This window comes from Camelina sativa, chromosome 1 (genome assembly GCF_000633955.1).
Source record: "Camelina sativa cultivar DH55 chromosome 1, Cs, whole genome shotgun sequence".
NCBI lineage: Eukaryota > Viridiplantae > Streptophyta > Magnoliopsida > Brassicales > Brassicaceae > Camelina > Camelina sativa.
Genome location: NC_025685.1, coordinates 9805371 through 9820258, shown reverse-complemented (window position 1 = coordinate 9820258; position 14888 = coordinate 9805371). Strand labels below are relative to the sequence as shown.

General features: G+C 36.5%; 4 protein-coding genes and 1 long non-coding RNA gene across 7 annotated transcripts; 2 read left to right on the top strand and 3 right to left on the bottom strand.

The window, feature by feature from the left end:
* On the top strand, positions 1 to 496 carry LOC104786011 (photosystem II 5 kDa protein, chloroplastic-like; the record flags this gene model as incomplete). The annotated part of the gene is given in 1 exon segment (XM_010511318.1): positions 1 to 496. A coding segment is annotated over 1 exon segment (349 nt), but the record flags the coding sequence as incomplete, so codon positions are not given.
* LOC104706018 lies at positions 571 to 3719 on the bottom strand. Its single transcript, XM_010422142.2, has 2 exons — positions 1883 to 3719; positions 571 to 770 (listed from the first exon to the last, which is right to left on the bottom strand). The coding sequence occupies exons 1-2, from the start codon at positions 2829 to 2831 to the stop codon at positions 682 to 684; spliced, it is 1038 nt and encodes a 345-aa protein (XP_010420444.1). The 5' UTR covers positions 2832 to 3719; the 3' UTR covers positions 571 to 681.
* LOC104785999 lies at positions 7393 to 9262 on the bottom strand. Of its 2 annotated transcripts, XM_019227236.1 has the most exons (2): positions 7846 to 9262; positions 7393 to 7656 (listed from the first exon to the last, which is right to left on the bottom strand). In XM_019227236.1, the coding sequence occupies exons 1-2, from the start codon at positions 9176 to 9178 to the stop codon at positions 7502 to 7504; spliced, it is 1488 nt and encodes a 495-aa protein (XP_019082781.1). In that variant the 5' UTR covers positions 9179 to 9262; the 3' UTR covers positions 7393 to 7501. The 2 variants fall into 2 exon arrangements, with proteins under 2 accessions (XP_019082781.1, XP_010509605.1); XM_010511303.1 differs by having other exon boundaries at positions 7613 to 9262.
* On the top strand, positions 11283 to 13263 carry LOC104785990. Of its 2 annotated transcripts, XR_767444.2 has the most exons (5): positions 11283 to 11510; positions 11612 to 12077; positions 12520 to 12718; positions 12812 to 12917; positions 12998 to 13263. It is a non-coding gene; the product is annotated as an uncharacterized LOC104785990 (long non-coding RNA). The 2 variants fall into 2 exon arrangements; XR_767443.2 differs by having other exon boundaries at positions 11283 to 12077; positions 12998 to 13260.
* On the bottom strand, positions 13335 to 14756 carry LOC104706010. The gene has a single exon (XM_010422130.2). The coding sequence runs from the start codon at positions 14573 to 14575 to the stop codon at positions 13499 to 13501; it is 1077 nt and encodes a 358-aa protein (XP_010420432.1). The 5' UTR covers positions 14576 to 14756; the 3' UTR covers positions 13335 to 13498.

Sequence of the window (14888 nt, the reverse complement as noted above, 5' to 3'; positions counted from 1 at the left end):
AGAGAGATCAATCGCAGACTATCAAGCAATGGCATCCATGACCATGACCGCTACCTTCCTCCCTGCCGTCGCCAAGCTTCCCTCAGCCACCAGCGGACGAAAGCTCTCGGTAGTCAGAGCCTCCACAAGCGACAACACACCCAGCTTAGAAGTCAAGTCCCAGAAGGAACAGAGCAGCACCACAATGAGGAGGGACCTCATGTTCACGGCTGCAGCTGCTGCGGTTTGTTCTTTGGCTAAGGTAGCCATGGCGGAAGAGGAAGAGCCCAAGCGAGGGACAGAGGCGGCCAAGAAGAAATACGCCGAAGTTTGTGTCACAATGCCTACCGCCAAGATCTGCCATTACTGATTCAACAAATCCACCTTCATGTCTATCTCTCTCTCTCTCCCTTTCAATTTCGGTAAATTTTCTCAATTAAGATTTGGTCTGTAATCGTATATTGATCGATCTACTAAAAGCCCTTTGATCTTTCTACTAGAATCGTTACTTTCACCATTACCAATACTTTGACAAAAGCAATGCATTGTGATACAATATAGTTTCCCAACAAACTAGATTAATAACCAAACCTGACTAGACTAATTCATACTACAGCAGCAGCTGAATGTTATTTAGCTTTCTTATTCTTCTTAGACAAAGAAACTTGAAAACAGAATCGACCACATAAAAGACTGATACGTCTAATGCCTAATACCTTCTTTAATCACCTGCAAACGCATAACATATCCTCTCCTCTCATCCACCCAATCTTCTCCAAATACTTTGCCACCTTCATTCTTAATAATGCATTTAACTCCATCCATCATTACTGAACCGCCTTCGTCAGCAGTCATCTGACTAACACTCAACACGTTTTTGTTGATCCCGGGAACAAAAAGCACATTCCTGATCCTCTTCTTCACTCCCTTGGTCATAAACATGACATCTGCTTTCCCTTGTGTCATGATCACACTCCCGTCCACCAGTCCAACCCTAGCTCTGTACGATCGGTCCAAAGTCGTGAAAAACTTCTCATATGGAGTCATGTGATTCGTGGTAGCGGTGTGTACCAACCACATATTCATATCATATGTCAAACCAGCAACAGGTACCGCTAACATTAGATGCTCGGGTTTTTGGATCTTCTTTTGATGCATCTGAGAATGTTGTTGTGTTGCGGCACTGCAAACTTGCCCTCTATGTTGAGTGGCTCCACTGTTCACGTTCACTACCTTAGGTTTGTAATAACAGTCTTCTTCGTTATGATTGTCGCTCTGGCACATGTCACACCACATCCGCTCAGCCCAGGCTTTTCTAAGAAAGTCAATGAATTTCTTTATCTCCTCAGGCATAGTTCTAGGATCATCACCATACTTTTCAAAAACATGGAGAAGATCGCGAGAAGTCAAATCAGGCAGAGTCATGAACTCCTCCAACAGAGGAATACAATCCTCGTATTGCTCTGGCAGCGAAGCTATCAGCTTGGTGACAAGCTTATCATCGTCATTGAAGGGTTCTTTTCCCCGAATGTAAAACCCTTCAATGATTTTCGTAACTCTCTTCAAGTACAAATCCATATGTTCTTCTTCATCCATCACAAGATTTTCCAACTGCTTCTCTAACCTACGTATCTTAGCTTCTTCCGTACCGTTACCTTTGTAGAGCAAATCCCAAAGTTCCTTGGACGAAGCGACCGTGATTGTTTTCCTGAAAACCGAATCAGGGAGAGATGATTGCATTATCCTCAGCGCTTTGTTGTCTTTGTTAACACGGTTTCTCCATAGTGCGAGATCTACGGACTTAATTGTAGCCTGATGCAGTCCATCGTTTGGTGTTTGTCAAATGTGGAACACATGAGTCGGTGTTGTGTTGCGTGTTCCACAAGTCTTTTTATTATNCCACCTTCATTCTTAATAATGCATTTAACTCCATCCATCATTACTGAACCGCCTTCGTCAGCAGTCATCTGACTAACACTCAACACGTTTTTGTTGATCCCGGGAACAAAAAGCACATTCCTGATCCTCTTCTTCACTCCCTTGGTCATAAACATGACATCTGCTTTCCCTTGTGTCATGATCACACTCCCGTCCACCAGTCCAACCCTAGCTCTGTACGATCGGTCCAAAGTCGTGAAAAACTTCTCATATGGAGTCATGTGATTCGTGGTAGCGGTGTGTACCAACCACATATTCATATCATATGTCAAACCAGCAACAGGTACCGCTAACATTAGATGCTCGGGTTTTTGGATCTTCTTTTGATGCATCTGAGAATGTTGTTGTGTTGCGGCACTGCAAACTTGCCCTCTATGTTGAGTGGCTCCACTGTTCACGTTCACTACCTTAGGTTTGTAATAACAGTCTTCTTCGTTATGATTGTCGCTCTGGCACATGTCACACCACATCCGCTCAGCCCAGGCTTTTCTAAGAAAGTCAATGAATTTCTTTATCTCCTCAGGCATAGTTCTAGGATCATCACCATACTTTTCAAAAACATGGAGAAGATCGCGAGAAGTCAAATCAGGCAGAGTCATGAACTCCTCCAACAGAGGAATACAATCCTCGTATTGCTCTGGCAGCGAAGCTATCAGCTTGGTGACAAGCTTATCATCGTCATTGAAGGGTTCTTTTCCCCGAATGTAAAACCCTTCAATGATTTTCGTAACTCTCTTCAAGTACAAATCCATATGTTCTTCTTCATCCATCACAAGATTTTCCAACTGCTTCTCTAACCTACGTATCTTAGCTTCTTCCGTACCGTTACCTTTGTAGAGCAAATCCCAAAGTTCCTTGGACGAAGCGACCGTGATTGTTTTCCTGAAAACCGAATCAGGGAGAGATGATTGCATTATCCTCAGCGCTTTGTTGTCTTTGTTAACACGGTTTCTCCATAGTGCGAGATCTACGGACTTAATTGTAGCCTGATGCAGTCCATCGTTTGGTGTTTGTCAAATGTGGAACACATGAGTCGGTGTTGTGTTGCGTGTTCCACAAGTCTTTTTATTATTTACGTTTGGGTTTTGGTTTTTCTTCTATTTGTGATAAGTCTCACATGTTTATCACATTAGAGTTAGGATTAGATCGTATCTTTTCGTTTTGGCCTTATAAATAGAGTCTCAAGTCATTGTATCAACATCATTGATTTGAAGTGAATAAGAAAACCCCAAAAAGAGGCAATTTAAATTCCCCAAAAGAGCTTGTCTAAGCCCTGGGAGGAGGACTCCCGCAGGTTACGTCTCGTTACACCATCGTCTCCACCGCATCTCCGTCTCCACCCTCGTTCCTTACACACCACGATCTCGTTTCCCCTATCTTACGATACTCTGTTTTTCAAACCCCAAAACAGAGCTCATCTCTTTTCTTTTAAGCTTCCGCCTCTACACTATAGCCGCTAAGGCTGGGATCTTCGTTGGATTTGGGGAGACTCCGGTTTGAGCGGCTTCCCAAACTTCATCCTCCATGAGTCTGGTTTTGGTGATTGGAGCCCATTTTTCGTAGTCAAAGTCGTCGGAGACACCGTCTTAAATATTCAACGCCGCCATAGCCGCAAGGAACAACTGTCGTCTAACCTTTTTTTCTCTGTATATTCTTCTCTCTTGGAGCGACCAAAGCGATTAAACTAATCCCTTAACCCTAACACTTTCTATTTATTTATACTAGGATGTCTGCCCGTGCTTTATGGACGGCAAAGTGAAAACTTGAAATGACTAACATTGTTTTTTTTTACATTTCTAATGAAAAATTTATGGTAATTCTTTAACTGCATAATATAAACGTTATAAATAATGATTAAGATGAATCAACCAAATTAGTTAAATAAAATATTTATTGTATATATAAAAATGAAAAATCGATTCAGCGACAATAAGATAATAATTTTAATGATATATAAATCTAGGTTTACTGAATCATACTCAGATAATCAATTTTGAAAGATATTCACATAAAACAATTAAATCATTATTTTATCAAAATTTCTAAAAAATAATAAAAGAATCAGGGAGAAAAAGTTCATAGCTGCAACTGCAACCAACCAAATTGACTAAAAAGATAAATCTATGAAAAATCTTAATTAATTACCTAAATTAATACTTGGAAGAGATAATCAATAAGGGTTAGATGGAAAACGACACCAAACAAAAGTTAGATAAATGAATCAATAAATAAAATAATCAAATTTTTTTAACAAAGATGAGTGAATCAATGTTGATTAATAAATTGAAAGAAAATAATACTCATNGCGGCTTCCCAAACTTCATCCTCCATGAGTCTGGTTTTGGTGATTGGAGCCCATTTTTCGTAGTCAAAGTCGTCGGAGACACCGTCTTAAATATTCAACGCCGCCATAGCCGCAAGGAACAACTGTCGTCTAACCTTTTTTTCTCTGTATATTCTTCTCTCTTGGAGCGACCAAAGCGATTAAACTAATCCCTTAACCCTAACACTTTCTATTTATTTATACTAGGATGTCTGCCCGTGCTTTATGGACGGCAAAGTGAAAACTTGAAATGACTAACATTGTTTTTTTTTACATTTCTAATGAAAAATTTATGGTAATTCTTTAACTGCATAATATAAACGTTATAAATAATGATTAAGATGAATCAACCAAATTAGTTAAATAAAATATTTATTGTATATATAAAAATGAAAAATCGATTCAGCGACAATAAGATAATAATTTTAATGATATATAAATCTAGGTTTACTGAATCATACTCAGATAATCAATNTTGAACATTGAAAGTTGGGAGCACGACGAAAAAACACAATTGTTGGATCAAAATATTGCAATTTTTAAGATTATTAACAAATCTAAACGGTTAGAGGAGATAATAAAAACAATCTCATCCGTTATTTTTAAATTGATCTCTAAAAGTGNTTTCTAAAAAATAATAAAAGAATCAGGGAGAAAAAGTTCATAGCTGCAACTGCAACCAACCAAATTGACTAAAAAGATAAATCTATGAAAAANATGTATGTCTAAATGGAAAACGACACCAAACAAAATTTAGATGAATGAATCAATAAATAAAACAATCCAAATTTTAACGAAGATGAGTGAACCATATTGATTAATAAATTGAAAGAAAATAATACTCATATGTTGTTCCACCGTATCTAACAGTAATAATAATCTAACTAAAAAAATTAACAGGTTTGGTGAAGAAACACTAACAGGTCATTCGCAACGAAAATATAATATTACCTTGAATTAGAGATTGATGCTTGTTAGTTAAAAAACACTTCAATAAAACAATTATTTAGATTTTATTTATTAACTTGTAAGTTTTGAAAATACTCACAAAACAATTTTTTGAAATTTGTTTATGTAGTCTCTAAAAGTTTATATAAATAATAANAACAAAAATGTGTAAGACATAGAGGTGTGAAATTAAAAGGTGTAAAAATTAGTGGATGTGATTTTTGAAACATGGAGGTACAACAAAGAGATGCAAAATTAAGAGGTGTGATTTTTGAAAGATGGGGGTGCGATGAAAAAACACGATCAATAATTTGCAACTGTTGGAGTCATTAATTATTAGTTTATATAGATAATAAACAAAAAGGTGTAAGACATTGAGGTGTAAAATAAAAAGGTGTAAAAATTAATGGATGTGATTTTTGAAACATGGAGGTACAACAAAAAGATGCAAAAATTAAGAGGTGTGATTTTTGAAAGATGGAGGTGCGATGAAAAGACACGATTAATAATTTGTAACTGTTGGAGTCCTTAATAATTTTAAACCGTTAGATGGAAAAGTAGAACTAATATCATCCGTTGGATTAATGTTTACACAAAAAAGTGGGTTTGCTATTATATATATATATATATAATAAACAAAAAGGTGTAAAATAAAAAGGTGTAAAAATTAATGGATGTGATTTTTGAAACATGGAGGTAGAACAAAAAGATGCAAAAATTAAGATGTGTGATTTTTGAAAGATATGGGTGCGATGAAAAGACACGATTAATAATTTGTAACTGTTGGAGTCCTTAATAATTTTAAACCGTTAAATGGAAAAGTAGAATTAATATCTTGGATTAAAGTTTACAGAAAAAAGTTGGTTTGCTATTATATATAGATAGTGGTTTTTAATTCTTAACCGTAAAACCCTGGAGTTGAATTTGCCAAATCACCAAATTGAGTGTTGTGGCTCCGGTTTTGATTTTATTCTTGGGTCGGTTCAACGCAATTGGAGAAATATCAAATATATACATAATCATTCTCTTTGACATAATCATTATACTCGTTCGATTAAACAATGCGATATAAAAATTTAGCATTGACAAAAACATTCAAATATAACCGGATTGAGAACACAATCCACATGACACCCCTTTTTGCAGAGAAGACTTAGTGGTTTTATAACCTGCGGTGAAACGACTTCACGATGCAACACAGCTTGAGGAATTTCTTCATGTATTAAACGTATAGCCTCAGTGTTTTGAATTGTTATGATACTCATCACTACAAAACAAAAATATGCATTGTTGACAAAAAGATAGAAAAATAATAATATGCATTGTTATAAATCAACAACAACGTTTGCGTGTGATAAATATCTAATATGAAAATATGAAATTTACCGGATATAACAACTAAAAAGATAAGGGGTGCATACTTCATTGATAGTTTCTCCATTGTTTTTATAATTTGAAGAGATAATGGTGTTTGATCAATTGTGAAACAACTTTTATAGAATGGGAGAAATGGCATGGTCTTAGTCAAATATCTTATTAAATTTTATAAGTAGCATACTAAATACCAAATCTCGAAATTGATTTGAATTATAATCAAATTCTGTGAAAATTTATGGTAAGTCTAGACCACATTCAGTAGAAATGTATAAGTCCAATCAATAGATTTAATGGGGGTTATTGGTTTGAGATTTGAATAGAGTTTTAAAGATTTTAAAAGTTATGTAGAATATGTTGTTATTAGATAAGATTTTGTTAAACTAGGTTAAAGTTTAGTGTTATTAGTTTTTAATTTGTAAAAAGTCACTTAAAATCTTAACAAAATTGGGTTATTGGATTTTTAGACTTTTATAAAGCCATTAAAAGTTTTGTGTTATTCAATTAAAACAAAAGAATCTAGGATTGTTAATAAATTAATGAATTCAATTATTATGTTATTGGTTAATGTTTTAGACAATTTCTTTACAAAATAAAATCATGGAAAGTATCACAAAAATACATGGATTGTTTGGAGCACTTTACAAGATTTTAGAAAACTAATCAACAAAACTCTCTAACAATATTTCACTTATTCACTTTTAATGATTATGTTGAACTCTTCAAATTTGTTTTAAAATTAGAATCCAATAACACCCACAAATTTGACTAATGGTAATCGCGCAAAGCAAATATCTAATAGCTTATGAGAGAACATAACGATGTGATACTCTATTCTTGCATCTCCCACGAAAAACTACATAGATCTATCTAATATATGCCGACCTTTAACAGCATCTTCATATCATCAACAACAAGAAGCAATCAAAGAATTTGAAACTACAAAAATAAAAGATTTAAGGTTTCAGAAAAACAAAAATAGCTTTGGTAAGAGATAATCATGGATGCAAAGAGGATTCTTGGTGGCTCAGTGGCAGGAACGAGGAAAGAAACTTCAGCACCAAAAAGGTTACTTAAATCCCTTTCATTGTTAACTACAATCACAGTTGCAAAATCACATTAACACCAAGCAGAATACGAAATAGCTTTCTTAGACAAACAAACTGAAAACAAAATCAAAACCACATAAGAAGACAGAGATACGTCCACCTTATTAAGAGTTTAAGGTCTAGTACCAGAGTGTACCAAAGTGAATAGCCGCTACAATTAAGAGGTGAGGTTACCTTCAATCACCTGCAAACGCAGGACATATCCTCTGTTCTCTTCCCACACGGTTTCCCCAAATATTTCTCCAGTCTTCATTTTCTGAAAAATGCACTTGTCTTTTATAATTATCCTTGAATAGCCTCTTGATGCCATTTGATCAACGCTAAACACGTTTATGTTGATCCCCGGAACGAAAAGCACATTCCTTATCAGCTTCTTCTTCCCTTCCTTGGTCCTGATCTTGACATCTCCTTTACCTTCTGCCATGATATTTGATCCATCCATAAGCAGAGCCCTTTGACTTCTGTCTAAAGTGGTGAAAAACTTCTTAAACGGAGTCATATGATTCGTGGAATCTCTGGAAACCATCCACATCGTCTCATCAAATGCCGTAGAATCATTTAACACAAGATAATCAGGTTCAGGCTCTAGTTCTTCTGATTCGGATTCTGATTCGTATTCGTATTCAGATTCAAGTTCTCCCTTGTGAGTTTTGGAAGCTGGCCGTCCTCGCTCTGTGTTGCAATCACTCGCATAATGCCCTCTTTCTCCACACTGAAAGCATTTGCCTTTCTTCGGTTTAGACTGACCGGCTCCACCTCCACTAGAATCTTCTGCCACCTCAGGGAATGAGTAACAACAGTCTTCTTGGTTGTGATTGTTCTCGTTACACACGCCACAACAACCCTTGTTAGACATTGATTTAACATCTTTGAGAAAAGCCTCCAACCTTGGATGCATAGTTTCCCCTGGTACTAACATTTCAAAAACCACAAGAAGATTTGGAAGAGACATATTAGGAAGATCCATGAGTTCATCCAGCATCGGAAGAACAACATCATATGAACTTGGCAGCGAGGTTAACAGCTTCCTCATTATCAGATGATCCGATTTCAGTTTTCCTGAAATACGGAACCGTTCGACGATTTCAAAAACTCTATCTACGTAAAGCTTCATCGGCTCTGATTCATCCATAGTTAGTTCTTGGAATTGCGTCTCTAGCCTACGTAGCTTAGCTTGTTCATTATTACCTTTGAGCAAATCCCAAACTTCCTTGGCCGAAGAAGCAGAGAGAGTCTTTCTGAAAACAGATTCAGTGAGAGAAGATTGCAGAACCTGCAGCGCTTTCATGTCTTTCACCGCGAGATCTCTCCATTTCGAAAGTTCTTCGGGTTGGATCTTCGCTGCTAACTCCGGAACCTTCGATGGATCCGGTGGAACTCCGTTCTCGACAACATCCCAAAGTTCTTTCTCCTTTAGTGTTGTTTTCGTGACCGGAGACCAGATTTCATAGTCGAAGTCATCGGAAAGAACGTCTTGTATATATATAATCGCTGCCGCCATAGCCATACCTGTCAGGATTTCTCCAAAACTTTTTATGCTTTTTTTTCTTCCTGTAAATTCTCTCTTGGAGAAACTAGAAAGGAAAGCAGAGCATATAATACTTTCTATTTTCTTTTTCCCCAACCACAAAACTTTCTATTTATATAGTAAGTAGTACACTAGTACTAGTGACATTATTATCAAACCGGAAACCCTATAAATTACATATGGAAATCACCAAATTAGCAATGGTTCGGTTTGGTTCGGTTTAACGCTATTGGATAAAGATATCTGTTCACCCATTACAAGTGTATTCGGTCAAGTTATTCGGCTCAGTTCACAACTTCAGATGCGCGTTCGATCAATATACTACTAGGATTAATTTGAAAAATTGTTTTTAAGTTCCCTAATCTCTATTTTTAGATCCAAACAATTTATCACAAAATGTAACCAAGCACAAATTTTTTCTACATCAATATATACTTTTCGTTAAATTTACTAATTAATTTCTCTATTACATAATTTATGTAACATGATAACGACACATTTTCTATGTCATGATGTCATAATGTTGTTTCAGGTGTAGGATAGAGAACCTAGTAGTTTATAGAATAATGCAAATTTGAATGGACTTGAATTTGGTTGAAGTAATCGGAACGAGTTGGTTTCAATTAAAAAGAAATCGGGGTGAGATTTTGCTATGCACATTAATTGTGGTTATTGAAATGTACGTATAATGTCTCTCCACAAACTCAAATTACCTCAAACGCAAAAACACATTCCACCAGCTCTCACAACCATCAATCAAGAGTCAACGCCGGAGAGAGAGAGAGAGACAGACAGATCGAACTAGAATCGTCTCCTTTCACCATTAGCAAAAACTTGACAAAAGCAATGCATAGTGAATACAAAATAGTTTCCAAAAACCTAGATGAAAACAAATAAAAGACCAGACTAATTCATCATGCGGTGGTAGCAGAGTATGAATTAGCTTTTCCTAGACGAATAAATCCAAAGTGAAACCACATAAAAGACTTGATATATGTACCACTACCACCTAAAGAGTACATCTACTGCCAAATCCAAAGTTATTCAAAGTGAATACCTTTCAAAATGGAGAAATGTGTATATAAAACCTAAGTGAATGGGCTCACACTTGCTAAGTTGGTTGATCAGACGGAGCTTTCGAATCAGTTTAGTTATTATTGTTGTTAGGGAAATCAATTTTGGTTGTGCCTTGCTCAATTCTAAGTGGGTTGGTTCAGTTAAGTGATTAAGAAGTATTAATCCCTACACCTTCTCTCCCGCCAAAATTATCTATGATGACTATTCTGAATGATGATTAAAGCAGTCGTTGAGTTTTGATCCATCACATCTTAGAACTTGGTTTACTTTGAAAATTTAACACAGCACTGAACATATAAATGGTGTATCTGGAACAACATAAATTGGATCTAAATTATTTGAGTATTTGAAGTTTTGCACCTTGCAATGATGAAAAACGTAATATTTCAATAGACTAACAAATCCATTTCATTGATATGCATGCATAAATTTATGTCACAATGCTAACTATTGTATTGTCTAATCTCATCCCTTCTACATATTTCGGTAAATTTTCTCAAGTATGGTGGTCTTGAGCTATTCTACTAGAATTCGTCTCCTTTTACCATTCACAAAACTTGACAAAAGCACTGCATTGTGAATAACAAACATAGATTTTGACTACTAGACTAATACCAACCCGTCTAAGCTAAAAGACCAGGCTAATTCATACCACAAATGCAGAATATGAATCAGCTTTTCTTAGATGAACAAACTGAAAATGGAACAAACGCACACATAAAAGACTTAGATTTATCCACACTGAACGAGACCTTCTTTATGGGGGGTTCATAGAGGGGTTCATAGAAGGGTTTTAGTGTTTTGTGGAAAAAAAAAAAATCAGATGAAAAGAAAAAAGTTAAGGGAGCCTCTTACATAGTATACCCAAATTTTATCTAAGAGACTCTACATGTCACCATTCTGTTGGTCAAAGAAAATAATAGAAGAGAAAAAAAAAAAAATTGCCCGATCAAATATTTTTTTTTTTTTTTTTTTTTTTTTTTTTTTTTTTAAGGGGATATCGGTATATTGAAAATTGTAAGAGAGTACAATAGTAGGCTCAATGACAGCTCAAGCACGATCTAAACAGTTGACCAGAAACAAAGGAGGGTTAAAAAGACTGGAAATTTGCGAACCAGAGGTAGAGAAAGTGTTCTTCAGAGGGAGTGTTTGATCTTGCAGATTTGTCGAGGGCAATCAATTTTCTCCTAAGAAGTAGCTGGATTTCTTTTTTCATCCTATCCGTGGAGCGAAAGTCAGTAGAATGAATTCTTGCGTTCCTCTCTGACCAGATGAAATAAACTAGGGCATGGAACAGAAGCTTGCAAATCACATTGAGTCTCCCATTTGTTGTAGGTCTCTTTATCCAGGAGAGGAATCCATTGTAAGAGCTTGGCAGTTGAGGGAGAAGATGCGCAAAGAAATCAAACCATAAGACCTTGGAGTAAGAGCATTGGAAGTATAGGTGATCCCTTGACTCTGTCCCAGCAAGACAGAGGAGACAAGAATCAGGAACTTGCAGATTCCAGCTTCTCATTCTGTCTCTTGTTGTAAGTCTGTTTAGAGTTGTTAACCAGACCATGAAAGCCATTTTTGGTATGCGCTCCTTGAACCAAACCTGAGTGTGCCACTGAACTTGAGAACCAACAGGAGACAAATATTTCTTTCTTTTTCTCTCTGTCTCTCTCTTTTTCTCGCGATAGAAGTGCCGAATCGACAAAGGAAGAAGATGGAATCGAAGGATATTGAATCAGAGGAGGTTGGGGTCGGAGGTGATGCGTAGCAGAGGAGATTGAATTGGCGGAGGAGATTTCGCGATTAGGTAAACGAATTTCGCAACCTTCTTACTCTTTTTTTTTTTGAATTCGAATTCGAATTCGATTAGGGTTTTTATCTGATCGAGTTTTGGGGTTTTAGTGGTATCTTTGTATTCTAGTTTTGTTATTAGTTTTGTGTAGAAAGAGTCTGAAATTTCGATTGTGGACTTACCTGTTACTCTTTGGTTAGATCATAAGATTGTGTGTGTTAGTGAGTTGTAATCTTTAGTGAGTTTTCTGTTGCGTGTTTGCTGGTTATTATTGCATCCCTTTGATGATAGTGTGCTAGTGGGAATGAATGAGCATTTCGTTGGATTCTTTGAGACTGATGTATCTTCTTGTTATTGTGTCTAGGAGTTCTTTTCGTTCTGTTTTGTTTGCTCATCATTGTAAAACATAAAGACTTGGATAAATGACTTGGTTTCTGTTTTCCTACTTAAATAATAGGCGATTTGCTTTCACCTGATTCTCTGAAGCCTGCACTAGAAGGAATTACATCTGTGGTAATTAAGAAATCTCCCGAAAAGTTATTTAATCAAAGATATGATCTCACTAAAGAGACAAAACAGGTCATCAAACCTGAGTTGACATGGCCATTGGGTGCTCCTCTGATGCACATGGCTGGACATGTGGTTTAATTATTCAGGTTTGCGTTCCTCTTTCCCTTTAGTAATCTGATGCTTTCCCCTTTAGTAACCTGATGCACAACGCCATGTCTCTTCCCCCTCTTTTTTCTCAGAATCTTTCATGCTGCACATATTTCTAGCGTTTGATCTTATAATTATGCTTTGCTCTGTGGGTGATGGTTCTGATGGATCGTTGTCTTCTCTGAGCTACATCTTCAGGTAGTCTTCTTCCTCCTAATCGATTTTGTTTTTTTCTTTCTGTATAAGTAACATTACATATCTCTGTTTCTTTGATGCAGACCATCGAGATTAATGTGTGTGAGGGTTGGAAGAGAAGAAAGAAACATTGTGAAAGTGAATGGTTGGCGTATGAAGCTAGAACCATACAAGGAGATTGTGTCTGCTGCTTTGTTTGACATTATAGCTCAGGTTACAGTTTCAAACACTTGTCTTACGAGTTTAGTTTTGTAATTTTAGATTTACTCAGATTTTTGTGTCTTTTTTCTTCAAGCTTTTTGTAATTACAGTTTACACATTTATACCACTTCTATTCTATTTAAAAGATTTAAATTTAAAAAAATAATATTTTCAAAAATAAGAGACCCAAAATAAGAACCTACCAATGGAAGAGAAAATTTTATCTAAGAGATCATGGGTTCTTATATTCCAAACAATACACAATTAATTCATAAAAAATTTAAACAGTGTTTAACAACCCCTTCCTAACATACTACCGATATTGTTGCTCTAAGTCTACAACTACCAAATCCATTCATAGTGGCAGAAGCAGCTCCTTAACCTTAAGAAGAGAGATTACCTTCAATCACCTGATAACGCTGAAAAAATACTCCATCTCCCTTGAAGGTTTCCCCAAACACTTTCCCAGTCCTCCGACCCTTAAGAGCGGTTTTGTCTCCATCTATTATCATAATGTAGCCTAACTGTCCCAGCTGACAAACACTCAACACGTTTTTGTCGAGATCCGGAACGAAAAGCACATTCTTGATCGTCTTCCTCTTCCTCTTCCCTTGTTTGGTCATGACCTTGACATCTCCTCTACCTTGTGCCATGACAATTGATCCGTCGCCCAATACTACCCGACCCCTGTGTGTTCTGTCAAGAGTGGTGAAAAACTTCAAATATGGAGTCATGTGATTCGTGGTACCGCTGGATAACAGCCACATATCCTCATCAAATGTCACAGTACCAACAGTGAGCGACAACATTTTATACAGAGGTACTTCATTATTCCTGCTGCTTTGACTTTGACATCTTCTCTTTTCTGATTCACATCTGTTAAAAAAATCAGCAAGACTCTTAACAGTCACCTTCTTCAGATTGACGTTTTCTTCCAACAGCGTAGCTATATCTTCATGCGACTCTGTTAGCGAGCCTAACACCTTGGTGATAACCTGGTAATCAGATTTCCCAATTTTCAAACGGCGCATCTCTTCGGCGATTTTCACTACCCTATCTAAGTAGGCAACGATCGGTTCTGATTCATCCATAGTAACTTCTTCGAATTGCTTCTCTAGCCTACGTAGCTTAGCTTGTTCATTGTAACCTTCTTCGAGCAAATCCCAGACTTCCTTGGCCGAATAAGCCGAGAGAGTCTTCCTGAAAGCCGAATCCGTGAGAGTAGACTGCAAAATCTGAAGCGCTTTTATGTCTTTCAACGCGACATCTCTCCATTCCGAAAGTTCTTCGGGTTGGATCGTCGCTGCTAACTCTGGAACCTTCGATGGATCAGGCGGGACTCCGTTCTCGACGACATCCCAGAGTCCTTTCTCCGTCAGTGTGGTTTTCGTGATCCGTGCCCAAATTTCGTAGTTCAGGTCATCGGAAACATCGTCTTGTTGTTTATTCGTCGCCGCCATAGCCGTAACTATCTATCTAGATCTGTTGGACAAAGCGAATGAACAAGCTAATCACTTATTGGTTCGGTTTACTTCAATTGGAGAATATAATTAACCCAAAATTATATCGGTTAATTATGATCAGTTCCCAAATATGTAGTTCTTAAAAGTTAAAATCATTTTCATTTTCTATTACTAGGTAATATTCCGCACAAATTCGCGGATTGTTGTATAATGGAATATATTAATTAATTTCAATTTATTTGATAATTATAAAAAAAATTAACAAATTAATTTAAATGTCATTAACATTTTTTGCACTTTTATTTATCCA

Excerpts from the sequence above, each read along its gene's own strand:
- LOC104706018 (XM_010422142.2), bottom strand. The coding sequence starts at position 2,831 with ATGCAATCATCTCTCCCTGATTCGGTTTTCAGGAAAACAATCACGGTC.
- LOC104785999 (XM_019227236.1), bottom strand. The coding sequence starts at position 9,178 with ATGGCTATGGCGGCAGCGATTATATATATACAAGACGTTCTTTCCGAT. Across the intron at positions 7,657-7,845 it reads GCGTTTGCAGGTGATTGAAG|TTAACAATGAAAGGGATTTA; the intron begins GTAACCTCACCT and ends CTGTGATTGTAG.
- LOC104706010 (XM_010422130.2), bottom strand. The coding sequence starts at position 14,575 with ATGGCGGCGACGAATAAACAACAAGACGATGTTTCCGATGACCTGAAC.